General features: G+C 39.6%; 1 protein-coding gene across 4 annotated transcripts; it reads right to left on the bottom strand.

Annotated features, from left to right (window-relative positions):
• Positions 1-642: 642 nt before the first annotated feature.
• Positions 643-17,085, bottom strand: DBF4 (DBF4 zinc finger). 4 transcript variants are annotated; one of them, XM_053410507.1, is made up of 13 exons: positions 16,911-17,085; positions 16,457-16,550; positions 14,011-14,186; positions 12,096-12,290; positions 10,788-10,838; positions 10,211-10,280; positions 10,049-10,125; positions 8,661-8,691; positions 8,398-8,440; positions 6,827-6,958; positions 5,645-5,756; positions 3,634-3,752; positions 643-1,718 (listed from the first exon to the last, which is right to left on the bottom strand). In XM_053410507.1, exons 2-13 carry the CDS (start codon positions 16,500-16,502, stop codon positions 692-694), a joined length of 2,079 nt encoding a protein of 692 aa, XP_053266482.1. In that variant the 5' UTR covers positions 16,503-16,550; positions 16,911-17,085; the 3' UTR covers positions 643-691. The 4 variants fall into 4 exon arrangements, with proteins under 4 accessions (XP_053266482.1, XP_053266479.1, XP_053266480.1 ...); XM_053410504.1 differs by having other exon boundaries at positions 16,934-17,077; XM_053410505.1 differs by lacking the exon at positions 16,911-17,085 and adding an exon at positions 16,706-16,826.
• Between the last annotated feature and the right edge of the window lie 121 nt (positions 17,086-17,206).

The raw sequence follows: 17,206 nt of genomic DNA, 5'->3' as shown, positions 1-17,206 counted from the left end.
GGGAATGTGACCTTCAGTTAAAAAAAGATTGCATAGAATTTCACTGTGGTCACAGTAAGAAAAGTATTTACAATTTCTAAATAATTGGACGCGGGTGGCGCTGTGGGTAAAACCTCAGCACCTAGGACTTGCCGATCGTATGGTCGGCGGTTTGAATCCCCGCAGCGGGGTGAGCTCCCGTCATTTGGTCCCAGCTCCTGCCCACCTAGCAGTTCGAAAGCACTCTTAAGTGCAAGTAGATAAATAGGTACTGCTTTATAGCGGGAAGGTAAACGGCATTTCCGTGTGCTGTGCTGGTGCAGGCTCGCCAGAGCAGCTTCGTCACACTGGCCACGTGACCTGGAAGTGTCTCCGGACAGCGCTGGCCCCCGGCCTCTTAAGCGAGATGGGCGCGCAACCCCCGAGTCAGTCACGACTGGCCCGTATGGGCAGGGGTACCTTTAACTTTTTAAATAATAAAGACTGGCCAACACTTCCAAGTGTAAACTCCTTTAGAAAGGCAAGCATGTGTTACAGAGTCACCCACCCCATGCCTTTTTATATACGTACACAGCTTGTAATAATATGAACATAAGGGTTTAATGCAAGAATCATCACTATATAGTTTATTATAGAAACCAAAAATTTTCCACAAATATCATCTTTCAGTTTCCACATTTATTCAAAACTCATCGTTTTAAAGAAAGCAGCATTAAAATCCAATAAATGGTGACGAAGAGGCAGAGGTAGAAAACAAAGACCACAAAGCATCTGTATGCTGGTCTTCCCATGTGTCTTTCATTAAATTTGAATCTTTGTTCTCTTGTATGCTTGAGAAACCCCCAAAATCAGAATTTGCTTCGCTGGTCTGAAATAACTGCAACAGTGCTTGTGCTGATGAGCTTTGTACATTTTTTGTTTCTTCTGGAACAGGTAGTTCATCAGGCTGATGTAAACATAACTCCATTTTTTGTTTCTGATTTCCGTTTTTATTTCTTCCTATGGAATGCATGGCTTTTCTGCTGAGTTTTATTGGTGAGCTTTGTATATTAATGTCCGTCAACTCATTAGGCTCTTTGTTTGAGGGAGGACTAAGCAATGGCTTTTCTGGCTCTAGAAGGACCGTGAGTTCTCTCGGAAAACAGCTGCTCTCCACCCTAAGGTCAATTGCCGAACGAGTGTCTACCTTCTTCAGACATTTTGCTGGCAGGAGAACCGTATGGTTCAATTTTCGTTTTGGCTTTGATATGTTTTGCCTTTCACTAAATTCAGAGCCTGGAATCCGAGTATGTAGAGAGTTTAAATTTGTTGATAATCCTTGTAAATTCTGTCTTGAAATAGGCTCATAGTGTTCATAAATTTCGGGCAAGTTTTTCATGCATTGTTTACTTTCTTTCTGGGGAGGAAGATGTACCAAGTTGGTTGATAAAGCAATCTCTGATAAATTTGAAGCTTTGGGCATTTTACCACTTTCAGTGTTGCCACTGACTTTTCTTGATGCTTCTGAAGAACAGATGGTGTGATAGGAATAAACAGAACATGAAGATTCAGAGGTAGAATTTTTGTGTGCAGATTTAGGATACATTTCCAGGTGTTGAGAACCTTCATTCAGTGCCTGTGTTGTAATGCTTTTCCTAGAATACCACCTCAGTGAACTGTCTTGCCTCTTCAACCGCTCTTTCAGCTCTTCTGTTTTTGTTCCGATGAGAGGAGCAAATTGCCCAACACTACACTTCCTCCTAAAATCAAGGAAGTTACACATGTCAAAATGCAAAAAGAATTTTCAAAGAAGACATGAAAATTACTTACTAGTAGTAAATCATAAATAACATGGGCCATTGTGAAATGGTTACATGAGGTTTACAATCTGGCACAAATTTGGGCACCCAAGGAAAGGAACCATTATGCTTAGAGACCATCAAAGTGACAAACTATTTGGTACACACACTCTTGGTCTATAAGGAGAAGTCAAGATGCACATATAATCTGCCAAATCCTATTCTGTATTTAACAATGGCAGTGGCATTCTTGTCTCGGTGGCCACTGTCAAGCTATATGCATAGCTCTGCCTCTCTTTTGCCTACTGATCCTTCAAAGCATCGCGGGGGGGGTGTGGGGGTGTGTGTGAGGAGAGAGAACCTATCATTGGAATCTCTACTTCTGCCTCCCCCTGGGCTCCTTAAGCCAAAGACAGTAGCCTTATTTAGGCATTCTAAATAGAAGTTGGAAAAATGGGATGGGGAAGGTAGAAATGGGGACACGTGTGTTAGTGTCACCCATCCACTCCACTGTGCTGCCATTCTGGTCATCTACAAGTTGGCAGGTGACGGTCTAAAACAGAGTACTTGTTGAGATCCCTTATGCATTTTAGAACCCTGGGAAATCAAGGTTCTAAAATGCATAGGAAACCTTCATGAGCACAGGAGGCTTGGCGCTTCAGATGCTCACCCTCTAACTTGTAGGCAGTGACTGGAACAGCAATGCAGGGGCAGGAATCTAGACCAGGCAGAACTAGAAAATTAATCCACTTTACTTGTTTAGAATGCCTGAAGAGGGCTAAGAGGAGTTGAGAATTCACTGAGCAGCAAAGCATGAAGCTAAGGAGAAGAATGTATTTGACATAGCTATTTCTTTTGGACCTTAGAGCCCAGAAGAAGCAAGTGCAAAGGTGGATTCTGGTGTTTGCCTTCCCATTATTAAGAAGAGTCAAAGCAGTCTTTGCCGTCTCCATTTTTGGAGCCTTCCAAGTTCAAAAGGAAGTGGCAGTCATGGAAGCCAGGAGGAGGCAGATCAGGGAGATGCCATTGAGAGGATGGCAGAGAGTAAGAGAGGGGCAGACATATCTGTTAATTTTTCCTTGTTGCAGTCTACATTTTATATATATACATGTTATATGCCAGTTTATCCCATCTTATTTTACTTTCCCTCTGACTGCTAGAAAATTTCTCTCAGTGCATTCATTCTCACAGCACTTGGAGACCATCATATTTGTCAAGCATCTTATGCAAGAGACAAGGATTTAAAGATAGCTTTAAAAGTGCCAAGGATACAGCTAGATTCCTTGCAAGTAAGAGAGATGACCTGATGAGCTGTCAGCATAGTTTTTGGAAACTGCAGAAACAGGCTATATAGTATATAGCAATTCTTATACCTATTATTGTATCAGTAATCCAGATCTTCCACCAGTCCTGTATGTAGTACTGCCTAATTGTCAGAAAGCACGTCATCTGTAGATGAAAAATTCTGCTTATGGTTCTACCAAGCCCTGTTCTTTATAGACAGAGCCTTCAAAAGAGATGAACACACATTCTTTTGTGGTGCCTGTAGAAGCTACTTTACACAATAGCATCGGAAAGGCTGTTTCACTCTTTGGGGCCAAAAGATAGTGGGTTAGCTGAAGTCAGTGTGAAAGCTTCACCAAATAAAGTCATTACTGTATTGCTGATCACTTCAAAACTGGATCCGTCAAAATGGTCAAGACCCATATTAGTTTTCTAAATCAGCTCTGAAAGCGTAGTGACTTGTGAGGGAACCTCTGAAGTGGAACAATCATGGCAGGGGAGAGGAAGGTACACAAAATAACCAACATTTATTTTTGAAAAGTTAGCTGAAAATAAAAATTATTTGACTATAAGAAGTTATAAAATTGTTTACCTTTTAATTTTTGGTGTACTCAACTCTACAAAGTTACAAGAAAACTTGGAAATAATGTCATCCACAACTTGATAGTGAGAACTTTGAGCAAAGTTCTGGTGTTGCTCACTTTCAACATGCTGAAATTAGGGGAAAAAATGTATCAACAGCATTCCTAAAGAAAATATTTACATATAAATGATTGATTCTTTTTACAAGAATGAAGTTTTAAAACCACCATAAAGACCCAGTTCAGATTATATCTTGACTTAATAAACCAAAATATGTGTGAGCATCTTCCCTTGCATACAGAGAGCACTTTTGAGGCACAAGTAATCAAACCAAGAATACTCTAATTAACCATAGCTTTCCTTTTTATCTGAACCAGGAAACTATGGTTACCAGTTTTGGAATAAGCCAGGATAGTAAACTATGCAAAAGGCTTGGCTTATTAAACATTTATTGGTTTATTATGACTGTTTAAATGCAACCACAATCTACAATTATCCTTTTCTGACACCTGATGACCCTACAAAATTGTTTTCAAGTTGTAAGAAACAGACTTCAAACATTAATAGTATAAAAGATAAATGTAACATGTAAGCTAAGCTTACATATTTTTATTTACTGTGATATGCGTGGTTGCTTGTGCTCCATTACTAGGAAGTCCTTATCTACAGGCCGTTCCAACCTCATTATGGAAGATACCAGTCCCTGTCTGCAGACCTTTCACTATCTGGATAAAAGTGTGCTCCTCAAGAATACAGTGGTACCTCAGGTTAAGTACTTAATTCGTTCAGGAGGTCTGTTCTTAACCTTTAGCTAATGGGGCCTCCTGCTGCTGCCATGCCGCCGGAGCATGATTTCTGTTCTTATCCTGAAGCAAAGTTCTTAACCCGAGGTACTATTTCTGGGTTAGCGGAGTTTGTAACCTGAAGCGTATGTAACCCGAGATACCACTGTATAGGATGCTGGCTATTCTTGCTCTAATATATCCAACTGTACTACCCATCCACCTGTAGGGCATTGGCAGCCAAAGCTGCTAAAAATCAAACAGCTTTCCTTGAAACCTCGCTCTATAGCCAAATCACATATTGCCTAATTGCATTTGCTGCTGTCTATGTCATAAATACCCACAGAGAGACAAAAGCTACATCTTGGCTGTGAGTCCTGGAAGACCAGCTCTCTGCTTTGCCAGCCTTTTTCCACCTGGGACGGCAGGGCCCTGATTGACTCCAGCTACCAAAGCTGAGGCTGCTGAACAGACTCTTGGATTGGGATGTTGTTTAGATGTTTTTATTGGAGAGTTTTGTTGCTGTCATCAATATTAATTTTCTATTTTTAGACCTTTTTATTATGTATGTGGGATTTGCTGTTTGATTGTATACATTGTGATGTGTTTTATTTATGACTACTTTTGTTATGTTTGTGATTATGTAAATCCTTTCATGTTTTAAACTGCCTTGAGTATGGTTTTAAATATGGAAAGGCAGCATAAAAATAAAAAGATGATGGTACTAAGTTTAACTGATGCACCTTGGGGAGGGTCTAATCTTAATATAACCTGTCTAAAAAAATAATAATCTTCCCTTAGAAGAGAACAGCACTCACTGATTCCAAAACAATTATAAGAATATATAATATACACACGCACAGCCCTGTTGAAGCTCCTATGCTTAATTTAGCAAGAGTAGCAATGATATTGACTAACCTACCCATGGGAGGTACAACTTATTTAACATTACTTTACAGGAGATTTAATACCTGGTGATTTAGTCACTTCCAAAATGTAAGCTATGTCTCATACAATATTGAAGGAATTCACTTTCACCAAAAATGAGAAAGAACCTATGTCATTACAACCTTTATATCAGCTCTTTAAACTATTTCTGTGAATGGGTCAAATACATAGGAATACTGTTCTAGACAAAAAGGTTTCATAAAAAATATATCTCCTCCAATATCTGGAAGTAATTTAGGTATATCCATCACAAGTAAATAAGCCACAATTATTTAGTTAATATATGCTTACTATTTGAAGGTCATCATACTTCTTCAGACAACATTCACAGTACCCTTTTCTCTTTTTATGTTTTGCAGGAAGCTGAACTGGGCCCTTCCCTTTGTCATTATTTGCTGGATTTCTGTTCATGAAAAAGAAAAAAATTATCTTACTCATATATTCTATAAGAGAATAAGCAAGATCATCAAGAGCACAACTCAGGGATTCACAATAACTTTTTTTCATAGGAACTAGGACTTTCAATCCAACTATGATAGCACAATATTACTTGCAGCATTTTGATTCAAAGTAACCAGCTGCATAAATATGGCCCTAGAACGTCATGATTTAAAGATTTTAATGTACTGTTGAACTATTTACCAACCCTGTGGAACTTAACAGAGAGACATGGATACTCAGTGGCTAAACATTTAGCACTGGAAAGTCTCTCCCCTGACCCCGCATTATACAATGTCTGGAAGACATGACCCAGCTAGCTACTTGTAAGAAAACACAACCTCCCAATCTTTCCATTCCTGTTGAGCCTCCTTTGCAAAAGAGCACACATCCTCTTTCTGATTCTAGCTAAAGTGATTTTTCTCCTGCCCATATCTTCTTTTCTTCAGCTGTGTTTCCCCTGCCCTTTGGCTCAAGCTCCTTCCCTCAACCACCTGTTCTCAGAGATTTCTGCATATTCTGCACCCTTTCTTCAGCCACCATATTTTCTTTGGCCTCACTACCCCCTGGTTTGCTTCCTTTCTGCTCAGCTTCATGTCAAGCTTCCTGTCCTCCATACATGGGCTCTTCAGTCCCAAACAAAATTAACAGTATAGTTTTTCTCAGGGTAGTTTTTCTTTATTTATAAAATTTATAAACTTCTTTTCACCACTTTAGCATATCTGGATATCTGAGCAGAAAATAAGTATAAATGACTCATGCATCCACTCTTTCGCTGTGATAACCAGAATCCAGACTAAACTAGCAGTGTCTAACTTCTAACATATAAACTGAGCTTTTAAAAATCCATTAAATCAAAGCAGCTTGTCTAATGGTGATGGGGGCTCACTAACTAACTAGTAGGCACAATAATGTGTGTGATTAGATTAACCGAATATAGCTTATAAACTGGTCTTGAATTCTGTGTAAAAATCCAACCTTGCTTCCATCCTCTTTAGCCCTTTACCAAATTTTGGCACATTCCTCTTCAATTACCTTTGTTTATTCTCAATTTGCTTATGAGCAATTATATTCTTCTTTTCTGTTTCAAATGGACTGTAAGGTTTTGGATTGGAATAGTTGACAACTGGAAAGCTGGACAGTTGCAAGTAAAAGGGTCTGTAGCGTCTACATGAGAAAAAAATAAGTCAGGTTTACTGAACATACAAAAAAGCAATAAATATTAAAACTTATTTTTAATAAGTTAAAAACTTATTTTTCAGTAGTTCTTGCTTGCAGTGTGTTATCTGTGGTGTATGCCACTCTGCTATAGCAATGTTGACACTCTATTATTCTTTGCTATATAAACTCTGTACCTCCCTTTTATAGGGTTCAAGCCACATATACACTTGTTCTTTTACTCAGGTTTGTGCTTTGCAATAAATCACCTACTGTGCCCTCCATTCTCCACCTCCCTGTAGAAAAATAACCCAGTTTGATAAATACTTTGATTGAAAAATTGGCAACGTTTTGTTCTCCGTCTATATAAATAAATTTTGCACCACGGGTGGGGAACTTCCAGCCAGTGGCGCAGGAGATTATTTCCCCTTGAATATGATGTCAGGTGTGAGGGAAGCAGAAATGCAGCTGTAAATGCACTCCCAATTGTGCACTGCCAAGGAAAAGCAGGCTTAAGTTCTCCAACTGGATTAGCTGCGAGAGAGAGAAAGTTCACTATGAGAAATGCATGGTGTCAGTCCCTGAGGAACTGACTGCCCAGGGCTTGCAAAGTGCTTCATGAAGGGGTTGTCAAGTGCCCAACAGTCAGCCCACTTCTCCATCATCTTGTATCATAATGATGCCAGCTGACTGGCAAGAGAGTTGTTCTGCCCACTTGTCAAAGTTGACCCATGGGAGTGTGGCCAGATAAGGCCACCAAATTTGTGCTTCCTTAGCATAATGCAGATTTTGGGTCAAACTACTAGAGAAGAAGAGACAAAGCTGAAGTTTTTGAAGAGCTGGTTACATTACAATGATCGAAGTACCAGTTTGTATGAAGGTGTACATACCTGGATTTTAAAACATCTAACAGAAAAAAGGAGTAAGAAACAGTGCTTTTCATTAAAAAAACAAACTAATAAATCCAAGGTATTTTGCTACTGTGAATATTACAAGCTGCTGGAAGTGGAGGCTGTAGTCTAAATACATGCCATGCTACTGCAAACATGGTATTAAGGCTGCATTCCTATATACAGTTACCTGGGAGTAAATCCTATTGAACTCCTAAGATTGCACTATAAGAAACCAATTGATAGCCAGATATGGTATCTAGAGCAATTCCACCAATAAACTGTATGTCAGAATCTACCTTCTTATGACCCCCCCCCACTACATACAGAACTCTGCAAATTTATTTCACCTCACTGTTCTATTATCTCTGATAGATTACCTAGCACAAAAGGAATTGTCTTACTGAAATCCTTCCAGCATATTAGAGCTTTGCATTGTTTTCCTGCAGATTATATTGTCATTGCATCAAATGTTGTCATCAACCTCCAAGAAGAAAGCAGATGGTTTGGAGGACATGTGTTGAATGGAATATTAATTCATCTGAAAATAACACTTACCGTCTTCTGTCTTCAACCTTCAGAAAAGGATTTTTCAGTTTATCTGTTCAAAAGAATGTAGTAAAAAATTTTTATTATTACCAGATTATACGAACATTCCTATTTCTAACACAAGTAACAAATAGCTTATGGAAAATTATACTATTCTATAAATTAATAACCTTGCCTAGAATAAATGATCAAGATTTTTCTTTTTAAACAATCAATATTTTTTATTTTTTGTAAAATAAATAACAAGTCTTATTCATGTCTTGAATACTTACTTTTTGTTTTCTGATCAACTGACTCTTTTTCCTGTTAAAAAGAAATTATTATTATAGTTTATTCATTTGATTTATTCAATTGTGCACGTTTTATAGTTGACTGTGTGATGTAGGAGACCAGAGCCGTGGACCAGCAACCAACCAGTCAATGGGAAGTATAGTTTTAAATTTTATTGGCAAAACTGATGAACTGTATTTTAAGACAAGTCACATCTTGTCTACTTTTATAGTTATGTATGTAGTTCTAAGAGATGTAAAAAGACACAAGCAGATCATAGAAAGGCCTACAGCTAGGGGGAATGTGTGCAACGAGGTTATTCTCTTCCCTGCATATTTTTTTCAAAAAGAAGCAAAAGAAAAAAGCAAGTCTCTCTTCTTCCTACCTGTAGCTAGCTATTCAGCAATTAAATGATCCCCTTAACAATACAGAAACAAGTTGGCTACTTTATATATTATACTATTTGCTTAACTAGCCCAGTAGTGTCTATCCTTATCAGCAGCGATTCTCCTGGGCTTTTCACATCACTTGCTACCCGTTCATTTGAACACAGCAGCAGAAACATAGTTCTCTAATATTCAGTTCCTTGGGCATGCTAAATTTAGTTTGTTAACAACTTCTAGTTTTCTAAAAAAATGTAAACAAGGTAAGAGGAATTTGTACTACTGAGTTGTAATTCCTTATTTTCAATTATTCCAATAAATATTTTTTTTAAAAAAAGAAAGAACTCATCTAATATAATATTTAGATCACAAAAAGTACTCTAGTGAACTTTTTAATTAATCAAATAGTTCAGATATTTTGCCTACTGGTAAAAACATCTGATATATTCACATAGTATATAAAATTAACATGGCAAACACACATGTTAAATAGTATTCCAACAGATGGAAGAAATCAGTTGGCAATCCTATAATCTGTAAATTCCACTGAACTCAGTGGGATTTACATCTGAATAGAAACGTACATAGGATTGCATTATGCATTTCCAGATCCCCACCTCCAATGTTGATCACTAATAGGCTAGCAAAGTTGGGGGAGGGAAAGCTGTCTCTCCAGGTTATAGATACTACCAGACTTTAGAAGGGCGACTAGGTTTTCTCCTCTTCTTCCGCCACAAAGGCCCATTCGTTGCTCTCATTTCAGGATAAGGTGCTCACCCTCCTCCTCTCTTGGACCATGATCATACCAAAACCAAGTGGACACCCAAATTTTTCTGGTACAATGCACAAATGAGTAAACCATTATGCTACTTAGCTGAGGATAATAATTTGTCTATAGCCCATAAAATATATATTTTTAAAGATATACCTTAAATATATAAGGCATTTGTTTTATGATATTCAACCTGTTATTATTTTTCTCTGGAACTAGGAAGATGTAGACTTACCGCACATTTGATTTCGGTGCTTGATTTCTTGATCAGAGAGATATCTTTTTTCTTCTGATCAATATACTTCTTAATATCTATTATCAAGAAGAAAAGATTATCAAAATTATTTGAAATTATCTTATTCTAAAACAACTGAAAATTCCCTGGAAAAATACTTACCATCAACATGAAGTATTTTCACTCCCCAACTCAAGGCATTGGACAAAATACTACCAGAGGGGATTAATTCCTGAAAGACACATATTTATACTTCCATTAACTAAAATATTTTTATATTCATGTGTATGAATATGCCAGCATCACTTGGGAGTGTTGCATGCACATTTTCACACTGTCCAAACCAAAGACCCAATAAAGCTACATAAGCAAAATTAGCCAAAAGGGCTATTACAAAAGTTGCATCACTGACAAACCCATTTCACAACTTTTACAGTCAGAATGGTTTATTTTTTGAAAACATTTCAGAGAGTTGCAGGTAAGAAAACACATAGAAGCAGACAGTGCAGGGCAGCTGTGGATCCGACTTCCCAGCAGCAGTGGCTGCTGTTTAACCAGGACAGAGTGCTAGAGAAGTAAAGGCAATGCAGGCACACCAGCTAAGCCAATCCAGCACTCCTGCTATTGCGTTGAAGCAACCCTGACCTCACCACTGCCCTGCCTTGGTAAGCAACAGCAATGATGCTACCAGGAATCCCACTCCTGCCAGAATGGAGTCACCTTATTGAATGATACATACCTGTTCTTTTATTGCTTTTTCAACTAAAGATTTTCCTCTACTCATGCGTACCTATTTATAAGAAAGAAAGTACAGAACATTTGTGTTCATCACTAGTAGTCTTGCATAATGAAACGTTTAAGGCATAACTCTGCAAGGATTCTAAATATTTGTAAAACCCACTCACACACTGGTTAGAGCATGGTGTTAATAATGCCAAGGCCACAGGTGTGATTCCAATACAGGCCACTTGCATATTCCTGCATTGCAGGGTGTTGGACTAGATGGTCTTCAAAGGTCCCTTCATACTCTACAATTCTGTTTCTAAAAAATGTGATACAGTGGTACCCCTAGTTGCGGACACGATCCGTTCCAGGGTGCCGTTTGCACCCAAAAAAGTCTGCAACAAGAGCGGTGCCTCTGCGCAAGCACGGAGCGCGATAGAGTGCTTCTGCACACGTGCGCAGAACGCTTCTGCGCATGCAGCAAAACCCAGAAGTATACACTTCCAGGTTTACCACGATCGCAAGCCGAAAAGACGCGACATGAACCTAACGCAACACGAGGTATGACTGTACTGTTACTGATGTGATTGCACTTTTATGTTGCATATTTATTGCATTTATATATTGTCTTCATATATCTTATGAGAAAGAGGATTTCTCAGTTAATAAAATTGCATGAAAGGGGTGCTATAGTACTGAATTTTCAGAACTGGTAGGGGATTTAAACCTTTCAACTTCACAATTCTATGACATAAGTGGCTACATCACATACTCCTCTGTGTTTGTGGATTTTTTGGTCTATCCATCTAAACCTAGGTCGAGCCATTAATATAACATTCTTAAGTAATGAATATTAAAAGGCTCAGCACAAATATGCCCACTACTGCTGATCTGTAAATTTCTTTCTGCAGTTTATTTGGGTAATGAGCTGTTTGAAAAGACAGTGTATTATTACTAATGTAAATATTTTGGATAAAATTTCTGAAACGTTCCTATTTATATTAATTTATATTATATTATATTATATTATATTATATTATATTATATTATTATTAAACAGACTTAAGTAAAGCAACAGACTTCATGGCTGCGTATTTCAAAAACTACTTCTTGACTTAACACAAAGTAGAACAGGTTAATGGTACCATAATCTATATCATTTTCATCAAGCCATTCTTTGCTTGATGCAACATTAGCCACAAACCGCAAACCCTGGCTAGTTTTGCAAGAAGAGAGATTAAATTGTAAAGAATGAGCTCTACTTGACTTGCAGCATAACTTTTAAAAATATATCTGCAGGGAAGGAGACAGGAATGGGACTTACTGTGTCCACTAGCTTGAATGAACTTCCTTCATGCCTGTCTCTTCTGCTGCTTGGATGAGGCGAACTGTTTCCACCATTATATACGGAGTCTGGGCTCGGGACTGGAGATATTTGTCCAAGAGTTTGAGCAAATTTTGCTTCCTTTTTATTAGAGATTAAATAGCTAATATCTTTGCTCAGGAATCCTTCCACTCTCTATACATAAATGAAAAAGTATTCTTTCAGAACTTAGTATAAACCTTACAAAACAATGAAGCACTTCATACCAGTTTAACATACAATGCCCCCTTCACACAAAGCTGAGTGCTTTCCCCAGAGCACAATCCACACTGCTGTAAGTTGTGTCTGAAATGACACAGCCAAAAGGATGGTGCATGATCACAATAGGTTTTTTACACCTGAAAAAGGCCAGTCCACTAATTCATATGATTAAGCACATGAAAGTTAATAGAATTTTATCAACTAGAACTGGGTTTCGATTCAGGAGTGTTTCACAGAGATAAATAAATCAGCCACTTGCAAGCTTTCTTGGCTTACTATGAGAAGGGGGAACTAATGGTACCCAGCACTGTATCCAATGTACCAAACTGGCCCCAGAACTTAATTAAAACTATTATTCTGAAAGAGACTCCAGGGATTCATACAAGCAACATCAACAGGTAACTATGATTTATCAGACAGGGAACTGTGAAGATAATAATAGCTACAATAAATTATTATTATTATTATTATTATTATTATTATTATTATTATTAGTGCAATTCATGTACATGGTGTTTTACAAACAATAGGTATAACAGGTTCCTGTTGCAAGAGGATTATGATCTAAAACAGACACCGGAAATGATAGAGGAAGGGGGTGAAATGGAGGCACTAGCAGGTAAGGGAAGAGTATGTGATTATTTTTATTATCAGTACTTTAGCTTAATTACAATAAGGTATAGGGCCTGGGGTAGAGAGTTTGTTTTAAAAGCTTCCTGGAAAATACAGGTTTTGAAACACCAAAAGGAAATAAGGGAGGTAGAGATATATATGGGTATAAGGGACCGCAAGGGGAAAGGGCAGAGCCACTGCAGGGAGGAAAAAACATTATAGATTATAGAACTAGTTGAACAAAGGACACAAAGATAATGTGTTGGGAAATAAACATACAAAGTTAAGGAGGAGCAAGGCCACAAAGGTTTGAAAAATGAGGAGAAGCTTATACAGGGTGTGAGGACAGTAAGTAAAGGATTAAAGTGGAGGGTGAACTGCTCAAAGCGATGAAAGGTGCAGATTTTGGTAGTAGATCACTATATTGATGTTATAATATGAAGGCAAGGCATCAGAGGACCAGAGAAGTCTGCAGTAATTCAGGTGAGATATGAGCAGGGCACAAACAAAGGTGAAGGAACAGAACAGGAGAGTTGTATTTCTAACAACAGACTGAATTTGAGGTGGAAAGGAGGAAAGAACAATCAAAGGGAAAAGGCTTCATGCCTAATCTTCAGGGTGAATGGTGAAACTATGGATAAGTATGAACAAAGAAATGAGGACTTGGGAGGAAAGTAGAGAAGTTTGGTCTGACTCAACTTAATATGATATTGAAGCAAAAATGAGCCAGGGTTATAAAGCACTTTGTAAATTAAGGACTTTAGAAATTATGAACATCATAACAGTCTGTTATGCAACCAACAATAGTTATATGACTACTCCTTTATACATTGATTGTTCCCAATTCACACACATTTTATGTGTAATCTTCATTTATATTATTACATAGTTGGTGAGACTACACACATACATTTAAGAGGCAATTACTAATTATTAGGGCTGGAAGCTTGGGAAGCTTCTGGGCATATAGACTGATTTTGAAGGCTCCCCTATTACAAGAGGACCTAATTTTTCAGATTAAAAAAACCAGAAACAGACTTACCCCTCCCAATTCTTTAAGATCTTTTGCTATTTTCTCAGAGAGGACATTGGATGGAATATCAAGGTAAAACACCTTCCCAGTAAGTGGTTTGCATTTTAGTTTATCTGATTTTGTGGAATCTTTCTTCACATTTTTCAGGGGAGGTTTGCTTCTTTCTGTTCTTCCTTGCATATCACCTATAATAAAAAGAAAAGAAAATTTGATAACCTAAGGGTTTTTTTAAGGAGTTTTAGAAGGGTTTGTGGGCAAATCATCCTGGGTAAGTAAAGCCATATTTCTAACAAATAAATAAAAGTATATTTGAACTTGTCAAGACTATACAATCCCTCTCCTCGTCACACAAGGTCAGATAAACAGCACAGTCCCCTCCTTCTTCATAATATTATTTATAGGATCGCAAAATGAGAAGCTTTGGGGAAAGGCCAGCCATGGATCTGCTGGACCCTAAGCTATTACAGCAAAAAAAAAAAAAAGGAAAAAAAGACAGAAACCCCATCACCACCTTGTACCCTGACCAGCCTGAGCCGACAGAGCTTCAGATGCAGAAGTCAATCTGCTGCTACTCGCATCTGGCTCGAGTACATGTAGATACTGCGTTCAAATATATATGATACTATCTGGTCCAGGAGGAGCTACTCTTAAACAAGATATTCGTGTTTGAGAGAGCACCTGAACAAGCCGTACATCCTTCACAAGTGAATGTTGCACAATGATCTCAACTGCAAGTGAACCTTCTAATTTTATATGTCTACTTATGCATGGAGTAGATGGGGTTTGTCCATCTGGGAGATGGAAAACTCTGATCCTAAACCTCCATTGCCTTCTGGCATATATTTGGGAGGAGAAAAGGCTAAGGAGTAAACCAAACAAAAATCCACAAGACAGTTGGATGGCACCTTGTACGCCAACTTCTGGCAACTGCTGCGGCCCAGTTAGTGCCAAACATATTGCTCTGCTTTTCCTTAGACACGGAATGAGGTCATGAGAGGGGTCTTGTTATTCTGGGCAGCCCAGGAGCTCCGTACAAACGGCTCAGGCTTTCGCCCCTGGGAGGTCACTTTGGTGCTGCTAAAGCAGTAGTTTGACTTAATCCCCAGAAGCGCACTCCATTGTTTCTCGAGACAGATGGATGTCAACAACTTATGAACATATCTTACCGATTTCAGAGAAAGATGTTTCTAAGTAAATTTACTAGGATTGCAGCCCTAAGCCAAGAACACATCCCACTGAAATAAATAAGATTTGGATTCAAGTGGATGTGTTTCATATCAGAGTTAAAATATAGGACAACACTCTTACAAACACACATGCAGTCAGTTTTACTTTCACTTACAGATCCCAAACCTTCAAAAGTTTTGAATAAGTTCCTCATTAGAGCATTAAAAAAAAAACTGGCTACAGGATGAGTTTTTATACCCCAGCTGTACAGTACAAGGAACAAAAAGTCCAATCTCTATGACAGGCAAACTAGCTGCTTACCTTTTTGAACAATAAGCATAATGTTTAGCATAATTCTCAAAAAGCCCACAACAGTTTGCAGTGCAAAGCAGTTACACACACATTTGGAGTAAGTGAAACACAAGTTAAGTAACATCAAACCTAACGCATTAAGATACTGTAGTACACCACCCCAATCTGGTTTATTTACACATATATACAACCTGAGCCAACAATGGAAGGGTTCACAGTATTAACACTCCAGAAAGTTCTTGCTTCTTCCAAAGCCACAACACTTGGATTCAAGCAGAAATCAGGCATGGCTCAGTCTCAGGCTTCCCAGCCTATCCAACTACTTGCTCACCTAACTCAATTCACAACTCTGGCCTTTGTCTTTCTAGCTACCAGCCAATTGAGGGAAGGGGAACCACCCATTTGTCCTCTGGCACAGAGCCATTTCCTTTGTTACCTTAAAACTACCAATACTTAGTCTTAGGCCGTTATCTCACCAGGAAGCCAGCCTGGCTATTCAAGGATTTGGATCAGTGCTGGACCCAGAAATTAGGAGGGGGCCCATGCATAGTTTAAGCCCCCCACTCCCCGCCAAATTATAAAAATACAAAAGCTATCTAGATCTCATCAACCTCCTCCTCTAAGAAAATTTTGCCTCTCTGGATTTCCAAAGAAAATGGGAGCAGATCTCCTGCCTAAGAGCTTTATCATCTTTTTTTCTTTTCTTTTGCATTGCATGGGGCAGGGGTTGGCAGCGAGAAGAAACAACTATTTTTTTGTCCGAACCTCCTTTCTGGAACGAATCTGTGAGGGGGCTGAAGCCTTTTAGAAGACATCCCTGTTTAGGGAAGTTTTTAATGTTTCATGTTTTATCGTGTTTTTAATATTCTGCTGGGACCAACCCAGAGTGGCTGGGGTATAAATAATAAACTATTAATAATAATAATAATATTAAAGCACACTCCTTAGCGGACTAAAGGAAAGTCCTAGCACTTACAGGGGAGCTGTCCTTTGCTGCTGCTCTTCAAACCACTTGGTTTCATTTTCCTGGGAAGTCACATCTTACCCTCCTCGCCTCTAACGGTTACGACCTGCGAGGCAAAAAGAGCAGCGCACAGAAATTAAAACCACATTTTAAAAAGAAACAACGCGAAAAGCTCTTTAAAGGTTGTGGGCGGAGACCCCGAGACTTACCGCCTCCCCGCCGCCCCCCGTAGTCCCAACCGCCTCCCCCCAAAAACCTCACCCTGGTTTTCCCCCTCGTGTGGCCTTTTCCCCTCCCCGCCTGGGGGGCAGCGCCTGGTGTCCAGCGCCCGCTTCCCCTGCGCCCCCTTTCCGTGCCGCCGCCTCCTCCTCCTCCCCCCTCCCCCGCCGAGGGACGGTTGGCGTTTGAAATGTGCGTTCCCGCCGCGCGAGCCGACTCCCCACCCGCCGCCTCGCGCCCGACTTGCCGCCGCCGCCGCCTCCTGCTCACCCCAACGTGGCGGGGCCCATGGCGCCGGGGACGGGAGCCGCTCAGTGTTTCCGCGAGTCGGCCATCGCGCTAGCTGTCGCTCGCAGTTTCCCGCCTCTGCCCAGCAGGGCCTACCAGCAGCTCCCGAGGCCGGCCTCGGCTCTCTCGTTGGCCTGAAGGGCCGCCCGTGCCGGGAAGCGGAGGCGGAGGCGCCACCAACCAGCGAGGAGGCTCCCTCCCCTCGGAGGCCGGCTCTGCGCGCTGCCTGGGCGGGGTGGGAGTTAGCGGGGGGCG

The sequence above is a fragment of the Podarcis raffonei genome, chromosome 12 (genome assembly GCF_027172205.1).
Source record: "Podarcis raffonei isolate rPodRaf1 chromosome 12, rPodRaf1.pri, whole genome shotgun sequence".
Taxonomy (NCBI): domain Eukaryota; kingdom Metazoa; phylum Chordata; class Lepidosauria; order Squamata; family Lacertidae; genus Podarcis; species Podarcis raffonei.
This window is presented reverse-complemented; position numbering and strand designations above follow the sequence as displayed.